The 14,350-nt window shown below is 38.1% G+C and overlaps 1 protein-coding gene across 2 annotated transcripts in view; it reads right to left on the bottom strand.

Moving 5' to 3' along the window:
- Positions 1 to 1,888: 1,888 nt before the first annotated feature.
- PLCB1 (phospholipase C beta 1) overlaps positions 1,889 to 14,350 on the bottom strand; it is a 699,274-nt gene continuing 686,812 nt past the window's right edge. The window contains exon 32 of one of the 2 annotated variants that reach the window (XM_045445282.1): positions 1,889 to 5,191. In XM_045445282.1, coding sequence (XP_045301238.1) covers positions 4,964 to 5,191 — 228 coding nt within the window. In that variant the 3' untranslated portion in view covers positions 1,889 to 4,963. The remainder of the gene's footprint in view (positions 5,192 to 14,350) is intronic. The other variant, XM_045445284.1, reaches the window with a different exon arrangement.

Below are 14,350 nucleotides of genomic sequence, written 5' to 3'. Positions count from 1 at the left end.
AGGGTCTAAGTAGTTGAAGGAATGGTATTCAAAAAGCCCAAGAAACGACATGGCCCATAAGGCTGGAATGTGGTGTGGGTGAAGAGTACTAAGAGATAAAGTTAGAGAGTCAAGTAGAAACCAAATCATGTAAGATCTTGAACATTTATCAAGGGGTTTAGTCCTTAGCCTGAGGACAGTTGGGGTCAATAAAGGCTTTTAATCTCATTTTTTCTTTTGTATGACCAGTCTAGCTATAGTATGGGGAAATAGTTACACAATTTGGGACTAGTGGCAAGGAGACCATTTAGGAAAGCCCTGGCAGGTGGTAGGGGGTGGTGGCCTGAACTTGGCTAGTAGGAGGGAGGCCAGAAAGTGAATGAATCTGAGGGCTGTCACAGGGTCACAATTCACCCGATTTGGTGATTCACTGGAAGGGGGATGAGACAGCTGTCAGAGATGATGCCAACATTTTGGTTTGGGTGACTGAGTTGATATTGATTTTGTTCACTGATGTAGAAAACAAAGGTGGTGGAACAGGTTTAAGTGTAACTACAAATTCGGCTGGGTACACACTGTATGTGGAAGATTGTATTTTTCAAGTAAGGCCATGCCTATGTATTTATCAACACTTCATATTCTTCAGTGTGATCCATGCTACTGCCACGGTGAGATGGGATCTATGTTTGTTCCCTCCTCTTGCTTTTGGGCAGGGGCTTGTGACAGCTCCAATGAACGGGGTCCCACATAAGTGATAGCATGTAACTATGAGGCTTGGTCATACAAATTCGGACACAGCTCCTGCCTAGTTCTCTCTCAGGAGGCTCACCTTTGGAATTCAGCCACCATAAAGTGGGAAAACCCAGGTCATTTGGGGAGGACACATGTGGGTGTTCCAGCCCAGATGCCTGGCTAGTCCCTCATACCATCAACTACCAGCCATGTGAATAAATTAGTCTTCAGAGGATTCCAGCTCCCAGTCTTCTTCCTTTCTCCCTTCTTTCCTTCCTCTCTCCTCCCTCCCTCCTTTCCTCTTTCTTTCTTTCTTTCTTTCTTCCTCTTTTTTAATGTTTATTTATTTTTGAGAGAGATCAAGCATGAGTGGGGGAGGGGCAGAGAGAGGGAGACAGAGGATCCAAAGCAGGCTCTGCGCTATGAGTGCAGAGCCGGATGCTGTCTGGAACTCCCAAACCATGAGATTGTGACTTGAGCCGAAATCAATGGTCAGCTTCTTACCTGACTGAGCCACCCAGGCGCCCCAGCCCCTAGTCTTCTAATCTTCCCATCGAGGCCCTGAGTACTGTGGAGTAGAGACATATCATCTCTGCTCTGCCCTGTCTGAATCCTGGACCTACAAAACTGTGAGAGACAAGAGATACTGATCATTTTTAGCCACCAGGTTTTGGACTAATGTGTAACATAGCAGTAGGTAATGGATATATTGCATAAGGTGTGCCTATGGGACATTCTCGTAACACACATGTATATTCCTTTTTAAAAAAAAATCAATGTGGCAAACCCTATTTATGTTTCATAAGAAAACTTACACCAAGTACTCTGTCAGTTCATCTCCACTATTTGTCAAGAAACCTTGACTTTTGCTTTCCTTAGCTTTGGTGAAGGAAGGGAGAGAGGATCTCTAAAATGAAATTCATGGGCAGGTGAATGCCACTCCTGGATGGGGTGGTGGAGTGATACAGTAATGACAACTGTGCCCTCTGGCACATGCGCTGCAGCATCCTGGTTTCTTGTGCGGCCACAGAAGGGCTGTGTCAGGGTGGGCCTTATGTTCCTAATGACTGATACTAAGCCCACTCACACCATCTTGCCTGTCAAAAACAAAACAAAACAAAACAAAAAAAACAAAAAAAAAAAGGTTGGCCCTGACACCAAGAAATAACAGCTGGGATGTGTTAAGAAATTTTTATTGTTTCCTTTGGATTTGTGATGAAAGCACATAAAATTACAAGTGGAAGAAACATCATGCCACAAAATTGCATAGAATTATTACAAAAATGTGAATTATGCATTTTAAATAATTGGAGATAGAAGAACCAAAATATGTACACTTTAAGAGTTTCAAATACTTTGTCCTATATTTTATTGTCTTCTGAAAAGGCAAAAGTCACAATGTCCAATCTGTCACAAACAATATTTATACAGTGCACAAGCGCAACATTAAATTCAAAGTAATGCAAGCAATGGCCCTTTCTTTCAGAAGGATTTAACGACTGCTTATCAATTACAGGAGTATTCATTAATGTATGGCGATGTTGAAATGTTCAAATGAAACGCTGAAAACCAAAACCACGCAGCATGTCATTAGAATTTTGAAAATTGGTTTTCACGGCCAAAACCACGCTATTCTCAGTAGTGTAAAGGTACCAGAGGGGCACAGTCTAATTTACTACACAGCTCTCTCTATTATAGGAAAGACCACAGTACAGAATTTCACACATTCAACACAGAACAAGGCAAATACATAAAGGCACAAAACTGCACATCATATAGACCCTTTTTCTTTATCTTACTCTATTTCAAGTAATATTAATATTGTTAAATGATAGTATCGCTGTAGTAGTTTCGATGATGCAAGATGGACAGTGTTACACACTACCCCACAACTGCAAAAACTGTCATTGTACAGATATAAAAACGTGATTACAGTAAATGGCCAAATACAAATGTATTGCAAAATGACTATCGAGTCACTAAGATCATGAAATCCAACTACCAGAAGTTTGTGTTAACTCAAGTTTTTTTCCACTTTTGTCTGTCTCTGGCCTAAACTGTGATACAAGTTTCTGTAATAATCATCATTGTGTTTGGTTATGAATGCTATTATTAGTTCACTCTTCTGCAATGTTAGACAGTCTGTAATTTTGTTTATAAAAACGCAGCATTCAATTGTGCCCTTTCTTGCTTCCTTACGATTAATGCCTTTCTTTCAAAGTGCAAAAGTAGAATGCTTTACAAAAGAATTCTCTTTCAGTGGAAGATAAGTTTTATTAAGTGTCTAATTAATACCCCAAATCTTTCACATCAAAATATAATCATCTCCAAAGAGGATGGGATTTTTTCCCCTGTGTCTTGCTAGATGTGTTTTTTTTAATCAAACACTCTTGCCTAATGTTTGAACTAAGCCTTCATTTTGATTAAAACTTAATTGTGATCCCTAGTTATTGCTTAAAGTTAAATAAAATAATTTGCATAAAAATATTAAATTCTTGAAACACAATTTTCAGGACACAACTGGTTTTTGCATTTTAGAATGTTTCGCTAAGCTACAATCAGACAGGTTTATTTTAAAGTAAAATAAAGCTGTGAGCATCTTTCTTCAGGGCTTTAACTTCAATGTTCTTGTGTTACTCTCTAGATTATATTTTCTTCTATATAATTACTCTCTCTTAAGTTCTTTCAATAATACTTTTGATCAGTTTTCCCACAATATAATTTGTTTTTCTTATGCCACCCAACATAGAAACTTAACAAAAGACATAGTTAAGTGAGTTAAATGTACATAGTAGATATATAATGAAAGATTTTTTATGTTAGAATAAAATTGAAATCCGTCAGACTTAAAAATTATGAAAGATACTAATAAATTTCCATATTGCTGCCCTATACATTTTGTATATTCTATTAAAACAAGCTTAAAATCTGATACTTAAAATCCAGTTTTTGATCCTGTAAAATATATATCAAATTCATATTCTAAGTTCTAAATCTACCTCCACTCGTATCAATGGTTCCATCAATTGTTTCTTAGAATTTCAATATAATTTAATAGCGACATAATACAGATGTTTGACCATTTTCTTCTCTAGGTATTTATCCCTGAATTTGGTTTTAAGTCTTATAGAAGAGACTTGGGTCATTGCCAATTAAAAAACACACAGCCATACTTGTGTATGTGTGTGTGTGTGTGTGTGTGTGTGTATGCACTTACATGGCTGAGTGTGTACATATATACATGGAGATAATATATATCATTTATATGTGGGTTTGTGTATTCTCTAGATAAATATTCAATCTTTATCTCTATAGTAAAAATAAATGAACCATATAAAATGTGAGACAGCAAAATAACCACTGGAACCTGTTCAGTCTGATTGAATCTCTGCTCAACATATATCAGCTCAACTATTTTTATTCAACCAGACAGACTCTTTGTAGTTATGTAATAATTTCAGGCCAACAACCAATGACTATCCAGACTTTTTCAGTGTAAATGGTCAACTCAGAAAGCACACTGTCTGGAAGTGTGTGGTCAGTTTGCCCAAGTAACCAAATGTAGGAGCCATATTACTAAGTCTTGGGATAGATTCACTGGGTGAGGATACAATCAAGTGACTTTTTCTCAAGAAAGAAAACCAACTTATTTGAATCACTATGGTATCTAATAAAGCCACGTCAGCAACAAATACACTGATGCCTCTACGATAAATAAATTAGCAAACTGCAAGCCGCCAGTGCTTGCAAAGCAAAGGATGGAACAGTTTAATATGCATGTTACCTTGAAGATATGGTAGTTGAGGGGCAGTTAGGAAAACAAATGCTCTAAGTTGACTGTTCAATAGTGTTAAATAGTGCTATGCATTTCTCAAACTATTTCTATTACTTTGAAATACTTTACACCAGAGCTTCAAATAAAAACATGAGCTTGATTTTCTTCAGAAAAGACACTGTCCTTCATTAAATGTCCCAGGGAGCCTGGAAGTTGCCTGCTTTGAATTTACTATTGGAAAGAAAACAAAAGCCCCACATACATGCACTCTCCATAAGTAGACCTGCGGTAGTGTCCATATAACGCATAGAGCCTGGGCATGAGGATGTCTGTATGGATCTGTCTAGAACTCCCCCTTTGGTGTGGATTTTAGGCTAAGGGATGCTTCTCAGGAAGATGCTCCTGGGCAGTGATCTTTGTAGTAAGAGAGAGTCCGATGAAGTGGCCATGCATATTTTGAAGGCCTGGCAGGAACAATCACAGAGGAGTATCAAACTCTTTTCCTGGGTTGTCCCCTTCTAGCTCCTCACTGGAAGGAGGCCTGTGGTTCAGTTTTCCAGGGTCTGAGGCCAGGGAGGGAGGGGCAGAACTGTGATTGCTGTCTTCACTGATCTTCCCTTTCATGGCTTCCTGCACGAACTCCAAGATCTCCAGGGGCAGTCTTTTGAACTTGTCTTGGTACTCTTGCTCCAGATCCATCTGCAGCTGGGAGACATCAAGAGAGGAGAGGATTTTACGTCATTTAGTTTTCTATAACCACCCACGTAGGACCTCTTTGAAAGAGATGTACAAAGATGGGGGAGAAATGAATTAATGTAAATACCAGCCACTTGGTTATCTGTAGAGACGTAAAACAGAGTGTAGTTGGACGCATTGCTTGTCCATAGCTGAAAATCAAGTATCGGATTCTGTGTGGAGGAACAGGGCTAAAGACCTGCAACATTATAAATAAATTCCATACCCACATACACATACACAGAAGTGAATCTTTCTCTTTTTAATTTTTTTGTTTATTTATTTCTGAGAAAAAAAAGAGAGACAGGGTGTGAGTGGGAGAAGGGCAGAGAGAGAGGGAGACACAGAATCAGGAGCAGGCTCCAGGCTCTAAGCTGTCAGCACAGCTCAAACTCATGGACTGTGAGATCATGACCTGAGCCGAAGTTGGACACCCAATCAACTGAGCCACCCAGGCGCACCACAGAGGTGAATCTTTTGAAAAAGTTTGCAGAAGTAATATGCAATGATCTGAAGTTCTTAAATGTAAAGGCTGGAAGCTTCTGATAGCTGGGAGTGCCAAGGTCAACCATGCATCAGGCTGGGGAGAGGGCAGAGGCTGACTGGAGAGGACAGGGGGGATATGTGTGGGCTTCGTGAAGTGTGGCCTCACTCAGAGGCTGGGAAGCCACAGCTGGGTACTTCTAGAGAGCAGATCCACGCATTTTTACAAAGTGAACATACTTATGTAACCAACTCTAACTTCTGTTTTGACTTCTTTTATCACCTCTTTATTTTGATTCCCTTTTTTTCATTCTAATTTTATTTGCCTTGTAAATTGTTTTAGCTACCTAATAAACTGTCTTTTAATTTATCTCTTTAATGCTCTGGAGAATGCCCAGACTTTTAAAAGGCACAGAACCCTTTCCTCAAATGCAGACATAAATGGAAGCCATAATCATAAAACAAGTGAAAGCTGGGCGCCTCTGTAGATGGGGTGAAGGGCGGGGCTGGCGGTTGGTACCGCCTGCTAAAAAGCTCTGCTGTGTTGAGCCCTGTCGAAACCCAGAATTGTACATGAAATTTTCTTTCCTTATTGAATGGTAAGCAGGGAGTAGAGTTTTAGAAACAGTCTGTGAGACAGCATGCTTTTTCTCCTCTTAGTAGCCTTGAGACAGATTTTCTTAAGACATGTCCTTAAAACCTTTAAGGAATTGCTTTTTGCGCTTCTCAAACTTTTAAGGTGCACACAGATCACCTGGGCTCCTGACTTTACTTCTGATTCAGGAGATCTGGGTGGGGTTCAAGATCTTGCATTTCTCAGTGGATCCCAAGTGATACCAATGAGGCTGGTCTACCTTGGGCACCTTGGTTATCTTCCTGGCCTGGCTCACCTCGGAGCTCCCCACTTACTTTTTGTTATGATCCTGGCCATATGTCCTCCATCTGTGGCTTCATCTGCGGCTTCATGCTGTCTCTGGTGCCTGTCCTGAGCTCTGGCCCACCCAGGGTCAAGACAGTGCTCAGGGCATCTGGCCCTCGGTGCTGTGACCCCTCCCCTTCTTTACCCACATTCTGGACAGTGTCAGCAGCGTGACAACACCCTCTTTAGTTTAACTCCTTTTGCTCTTGCCTCTATACTAGAGAAATTCTGCCAAGACTTCGTTCTATAATGTGGGTTCATAATCCCTTATCTGCAATTCTAAAACCCTCAAAGTTCTGAAGTCCAGAACTTTATTGTAAATTTGTGGCAAACACGTAGACATTAATTGAAATAAGCCTATTTATAATCTTTATATATTTCACGGAATGTGAATATCCATGCATGGTACTGTAGACATATTAATTTGTGTGATTATGAGGATGACCAAGCACCCCTCTGGAGTATTATGCTCACAATACACTTTCTAAAATCAGAAAGATTATGAATTCCAAAAAAAACCATGATCCCAAGAGTCTCAGATAATGGACTGTAGATCTGTTTGAATGACCTTTTTTTTTTTTTTCTCCACATCAAAAAGTGCCTGATAAAAATGGCTTGGCCTGAGTACTGAAAGTCAAGTATTCCTCCCAAATATAAAATGTAGGGTATTTGTGAATATGTCATGCTGGCATATGAATTCTAATAAGCCAAGGAGGAAACAAGCTATGAGAAGGGCACCCATGGGGCTCTGAGATTGACATTGCTACAATAGAGCAAAGGCACCTTCACATACAGCTGCACCCTCACTGTTGGGAACAGGCGAGCCATTGGAGCATCGCAGACAAGATGACAATGGCCAATGCTTGCCCAGGTGTCTCAACAATTTGGAAGGGTGTGGGGCTTTTACAAGAGTGAAATCTCAGCCTGGTGTTGGGCAGTTTCCATTAACTACCATCCAGGTCTCACCATCAATTTGTCTCAAGTTTAATTCAGGAATGCATGCTGTTAAAGTTTTGTTTCTAAGGAATATAGGGAAAGGAAGAAAAGCAAGGGGCCCTGTGTTTAGGAAATAGTAGATTTGTTTTTCTTTAGGTTAGTGTAGGGGGCCTTCAGCTTTAGATACATTTTACATAACCAGAGTCAATTTCTCTGAGGTCACTGGTGGACAAGACCCCATAGTGCTTGAGAGTGATGTTTCTTTTTTAAATTTATATCTAAAAAAGAAAATGTGATATGTGAGACAATGTCAAAGGCTTAAACTAACACTTTTGAATATTTTTTAATAATCTGATTTTTAAAAATAATATAATCTTAATAATTATGATTCTGCACCCAATTCCAGTGTGTGAGCCTCCACCCCCCCCACCATACCACAAAGCAATTCCCTAGGACACTGTCTGTGTCCTATAATTTAACTCAACTCTGATATCTACCTGGAGATAGCATCAGATCCCACAAGTTAAGAGCTCAGTCCTAGAAGACTGTCCCTGACCCTCATCTCATTTCATATGTCAATTGCAAGTCCAGGTTGTCACCTGTGATTCTGACCAACTGGATATAGATTGGCAGCTCTAACAATCCCCTCATTGGGTTCGATTAATTTGCTGGAGTGGCTCACAGAACTCAAACATTTTACTTACTAGGTTACTGGTTTATTATAAAAGGCTGTAACTCGGGAACAGCCAGGTGGAAGAGACGCATGGGGCAAAGTATGTGGAAAGGGGTGTGGAGCTTCCATGCTCTCTGAGCACCCACTCTTCCTGCATCTCCCTCGACATGTTTACCAACTCAGAAGGTCTTCAAACCCCATCGTCTTGGGTTTTCATGGAGGCTTCATTACATAGGCATGATGATGATTAGCCATTGGCCATTGATTCAACCTCCTGCCTCCCTGTAGGTTAGGGGTTGGCACTGTAAGGTCCAATCCTTTAATCCCACAATTGCTCCCCCTCCTCTGCCCCACAATCAGCCCCCATCTTTCCAAGGGGCTTTTGAAAAGTCATCTCATTAACATAATAAAAGACATCTTGTTGCCCATTATTTAGGAAATGTCAAGAAATTTCAAGACTTTAGGAACCCTGTGCTAGGAACTGGGAAGAAGATTAATATAAATTCCTTATTATAAATCACAATAATAATTATTATTATTACTATCATTATTCAAAATAATTTTTAATTATTGACCCAATTGTGGCTAAGTTATAATTTTAGTGGACTTTTCTTTTATCATGGGTTAGTGGTAGATTGTATTGTTATAATCAGTTATTAACAAATTAATTACAAAATTTCATTTATTATTAAATTTCAAGTTAGAGCTTTCCTTTTATTTATTTTTTATTCTTATAAATGGAATACTTGTACATTGTAAGAAAATATGAAGGGTAAAGTCTAGCTCTGTTCCCAAAAGATCCTATCCATCAGGAGTCTAGAATTATTCTAGCCTAAGGGTTGCAAATTCAGATGTTTGGGCGGGGGTGGAGGGGGCAGTCAAATCATGAAAATAAGTAGGAGTGAAGGGAGGCATGCTCTGTCTAAAGGGGTGCCAGAAACTTAGCTTTAGCCAATGTTTGCAATTTTCATGAAAGATGTCCTGATTTTTTATTGTTGGCAGTCAAATTGAACCACACTCATGAGTTCTATTGGGCTTGTGAAGGGTTTCTAAATTCTGTCCTAGCAGATTTAAATCTGGTTTAGACCAGAAAACTCAAGAGATTGGGTCTGATGATGGATTTTGCATTTGGATCCTTCCTAATTTTGCCTCCCCGCCATCCTGAGCTTCAGATGGTCCTTTACTGAACACCAGGGCTTGGTCTTGAAGATCCTTCTTCTGGAGTTCAGTGCCATCCAATCTAATTCCCTTCTACTTCATATCCTCAAGGCTATTGAATGTCTACTTTCTGTAACTCAAGCTGCAAGTTTTATGGGAATGGTATATTAATTGCACAAATGATAGCAATTCCTCCCCCCTCCTTGTACTCATGGCCTTGGCAGTATCTCCCATCAAAGAGTAGAGTGTATTTTTCATTCCCCTGAAATTAGGGAAGCCTTGTGATTTGCTTTGTCCAGTAGAATGTGCCAGCATGCAGTTCTGAGCCTAGACCTCAAAAGGCTTCATGTGCTTCTGCTCTCACTGTTGGAAGTTTACTGAGCCATTATGTGAAGAAGCTCAGGCTAGCCTGCTATAGGAGACACAGGATCCAATTATATCCCTATCACTTCAGCTATGACATGAAAGTGAAGCTGTTATAAACCAGCCAGTCCCTAGCTGACCCACCAGCTAAACACAGGCTTGAGCAAGGCTACTGAGATCAGCTGAGCCTGACTCAGACCATAAGAATCACCTACAGTTCGTAGACTCATGAGCTTAGTAAGTGCTTATTGCGGTATGCCGCTCAGTTTTGTGTTTTTTTCGTTTTTTGGTAGGCAGCAGTATTGTGGCAATAACTACCTGATCTAGTAGAGAAATTCAAAGGAGTGTCATATATGGCCTGATATCACAAAGCACTCATAATTTAATTCAGCTGGCCCCATCTTTTCATTGCTGTAATCTTAAAACAGATTTTTGAGGGAAAATCATCATAGGACTGATAGATCTTCCTGAAAAATCTAAAGTTGAAGAATATGCTTTGGAGCTTTTCTATAACATTAGCAAACATGAGCTTCCTTGATAAGACCTATTTTTAGGAAATGGGCAAAACAGAGGGAAGAATATAGTGAAATTTAATCTCTCTTTTTAAGGCAAATTATTACATTGCACCCAGTTATTAATAAATAAGAGCTTGGGATGCCTGGGTGGCTCAGTCAGTTAAGCGTCTGACTTCAGCTCAGGTAATGACTCATGGTGGGTGAGTTCGAGCTCCATATGGGGCTCTGTGCTGACAGCTCAGAGCCTGGAGCCTGCTTCGGATTCTGTGTCTCCTGCTCTCTCTCTCCTCTCTCTCTCTCTCTGCCCCTCCCTTACTTGCACTCTGTCTTTCTCTCCCTCAAAATAAATAAACATTAAAATGAATAAATAAATAAAAGCATTGCCAGAATTTGTTTCATTTTAGGCTGAGTTCTCCAATTTGACTAGCCAGACTCAATCTCTAAATTTCTTAGTTAACTTGATTTTCAGAAGATGTTGCTTACTCATAGCTTCTGTTTACTCTGGATAGTTAAGCAGGAAAAGACAACACAGTCAAGTTCAAATGTTTTTATCTCTGCCTGAGTATATTGTCCAAGAGTTTTGCACTTGGGATGCTATTCTGCCTCTGACATTTTTTCAATTGCCTTAGAAAATAAGGTAGAGATTTGATCTAGTTATGCAAGGTTTTGAGATTCATAAATTTAAACAGGAAGACCAAGAAGAAAGTAAAGTTACTTATGAAGGTTAGTTTACAAATGGGAGTGTAGGGAACTCAGTATAATGTAAATATGGTATAGATATAAAATAAGACAGGTTACTGAATTAGTAAAGAGATATAATCATAGCCAATTTTCTAAGGAAACAAATTGAAACCAGAGTATAATAAGCTACTGTAGGATAAAAAGACAAAAGAACTGCTAAAACTTAAAAAAAAAAAAAGCTACAGAAAAAGCACAGACAGATATTTAAGGAGATTTTTCAGTTTGGCCTCAAGTCCAACTAAAGTCATTTTGCCCAAAGGAGTATATTAAAGACCTTAACATAAAACAGGAAGCAAACAAAGATCTTAGGAAAAAATCTAGGTGAGTAATTGCATAATCATAGGGTAAAGAGACCTTCTCAAGCAAGGTAGAAAAACGGTAAGCTACAAAGAAAAAATTTATTAGGTATATGGTTGATCCTTAAACAATGTGGGGATCCAGGGTGCCAACCCTTATAGCCAAAAATCCGAGTCTAATTTTTGACTCCCCACAAATTTGTTAATAGCCTACTGTTGACTAGAAGCCTTACCAATAACATAAACAGTCAATTAACACATATTTTGTATGTTGTATGTATATTATATTAACACATATTTTGTATTGTTATATGTATATGTATATATGTATGTATATGTATATATATGTGTACATATGTATATACTTTAAGTAAGCTAGAGAAAAAATTCAGAAAAATTAAGAAAATCATAAGGAAGAGAAAACACATTTATTTATAGTACTATACTGTATTGGAAAAAATCCATGTATAAGTGTACCTATTCAAACTCATGTTCAAAGGTCACTGTATGTATCTAAATCAAAATAATCTTTTTTTGGTGAAAAAAATGGGCAAACCTCAAGCAATTCATAGAAGAAGTACAAATATAGACAGTTGAGAAAATGTTCACTCTCATTGACAAAAAGGGACATTCAATAGCACATTTTTTTAAAGGGATATATTGGTAGAAAAATAGTTTTTTTCAAAGGAGTAATAACATCTGGTGAGAAATGGACTTTTTCAAACATTAGGCAATAATCTGATGTCTATAATATTTACAAGAAAGAAAATGTACATAGCTTTTCACCCAGCAACTCCACATTTGGGAAGGGAATCTGGCCCAGAGAAGACAGCACATCAACATATAAGAGGGAAGCACCACCAAGCTTATTGCAGCATTGTTTGTAGAGGTAAAAACAAAAACCACCATCAATATCCCACAAACAAAAAAAAAACCCAAAAAACAAAACACAATGACAGCAATGAGAACAAAAGCCCTAGAAACAACCCTAATAATCTTAATATTTTGCCACATATGTATTATTATTGCCTATCTTTTTTTTTTGGTGAATCATTTGAAAATAATTTTCAGGTATCATAACACTTGACTCATAGATAGTATACCACACATCTCCTAAAAATAAAGACATTTTTCTACATTATGGCAATATCTTAATCATGTCAAGGAAATTGATAATAATTCCTTAATGTTACCTAACATCCACCCATGTTCAAATTTTCCCAGTATTACATCTCCCAAAATTTCCAGCTTTTTTTTTGGACCAGAATTCCAAGTTCTTATATTGCATTCAATTGTAATGTCTTTGTCTTTTTTGTTTCTTCCACTTGAATTATTTATTGTTTGAAGTTTTATTATGACTTGGGAGTTTTGGAAGAGTCCTGTTCAATTTTCTTATAGAATGCCCACATATTGAATGTGTCTGATTATTTCCTTGTGGTGTCGTTTAAGTTGGTCCTGGAAAACTGCCTTTCCTGTAAACTAGAAGTTAAGCCTGTAAGTTTGATTAGATGGGGATTAAACATTTGCTTGAACAAGAATAGCCAATAGGTATTCTTTTATATCTCATATTGTAACGTACCAGTGAGTGCTATTATTGTGTGGTTGTACTATCAGCAATGCTAAATTTGATTACTTGGCTAAAAGTAGTAAATACCAGACCTCAACTTTGTTAAGACATGTTTTCCTGTGGCTATTAGCAATTATTCTGTAGGGTAAAACTCTGGATCTATATAAAGTTTCTTTAGCACCTTTTCATGAAATTGATGATTCTTGCCTATTTTATTAGGAGTAAATGCATTTTTCTATTTTTTTTTTTTAATTTAGCTGTATTCTTCTGTAAGGAAGAGCTTTCCCTCATCATGTGGAGAGGAACCAGAGTTCCTCCTAAAAAGGCAGAGTAAACATTTAATTCTTTTCCTTTGATTCACAAATACTCTGAGTAAGGAGTTGGGGCAACAGTAATTTCAAAAGATAGCAAATGAGTCTTCTTTTTCTTGTCTCTCTTTCTCTGAGAATAACTACAGACAACACATATTTATTTCTATTTATTCCTTTTGTTTAAATCAGTTACAGCCATTAGTCTTTTTGAGCTCAAATTGTCCTATATAATGCCAGCAGAAGCCCTTGAAGGGCACGCTCCTGGGTCCTTTTGACATGCTGTCATCAGTTTCTGAGCACTTGCTTGCTTTTCTAGGTAAAATAAGGTAACTCAGGCACCTCTTGTCCTTTCTCTGCCTCAGACCTGGAATCAGCTACTTTTCCAAGGTGCCTTTATTGGAGAAGCATTAATAACCAAGCTTGGGTGCTAAAAGTGCTCACTGCTACCAGACTATCATTGTATTTAGGCTCTTAGGAGACATTAGGATGTGTATTTTTGAAAAATCGTTAGTACGTGTTGATATTTCAAATTTAATATAACATTATAGAATTTTTTTCTTAATTCTTTGATTCTATATTGATATATCTTTTTTATTCTGTAATTAATTTTGTATATTTTGTTTTTTGATAACAATATAACTTATTTGCTTTACATTTTCTAATATATGGAAGTAGTTTCAATATTACGCCCTAACCATACAATAACCATATGAAGCTTAAGACATTTTTGAGGTTCTTTTTTCATAGAATAAACCCCACCAAGAATGCACAATTATATTACTCTGTAAAAATTCACTTGAAATAATTATATTCTTGTATAGTTGTGTTACTTTTGATATACACATAAAGCCATTTGTTCCCATTGGTATTCTCATTAGCCATTTTAGATTATTTTGCTTTTTTTTCTTTCTCCGGAAGTATCTGCTGTATTTTTAATGTTTTTATTTATTTTTGAGAGAAAGAGAGAGAGAGGGACAGAGAAACAGAGACAGAACGTGAGTGGGGGAGGGGCAGAGAGACTGGGAGACAGAATCCAAAGCAGACTTCAGGCTCCTAGGTGTCACCACAGAGCCCAACGCAGGGCTTGAACTCCTGAATCATGAGATCACAACCTGAGCTGAAGTCAGATGCTTAACCGACTGAGCCACCCAGGCGGCCCAGCATCTG

The sequence above is a fragment of the Leopardus geoffroyi genome, chromosome A3 (genome assembly GCF_018350155.1).
Source record: "Leopardus geoffroyi isolate Oge1 chromosome A3, O.geoffroyi_Oge1_pat1.0, whole genome shotgun sequence".
NCBI lineage: Eukaryota > Metazoa > Chordata > Mammalia > Carnivora > Felidae > Leopardus > Leopardus geoffroyi.
The sequence above is the reverse complement of the archived record's forward strand: the minus strand, read 5'-3'. Positions and strand labels throughout refer to the sequence as shown.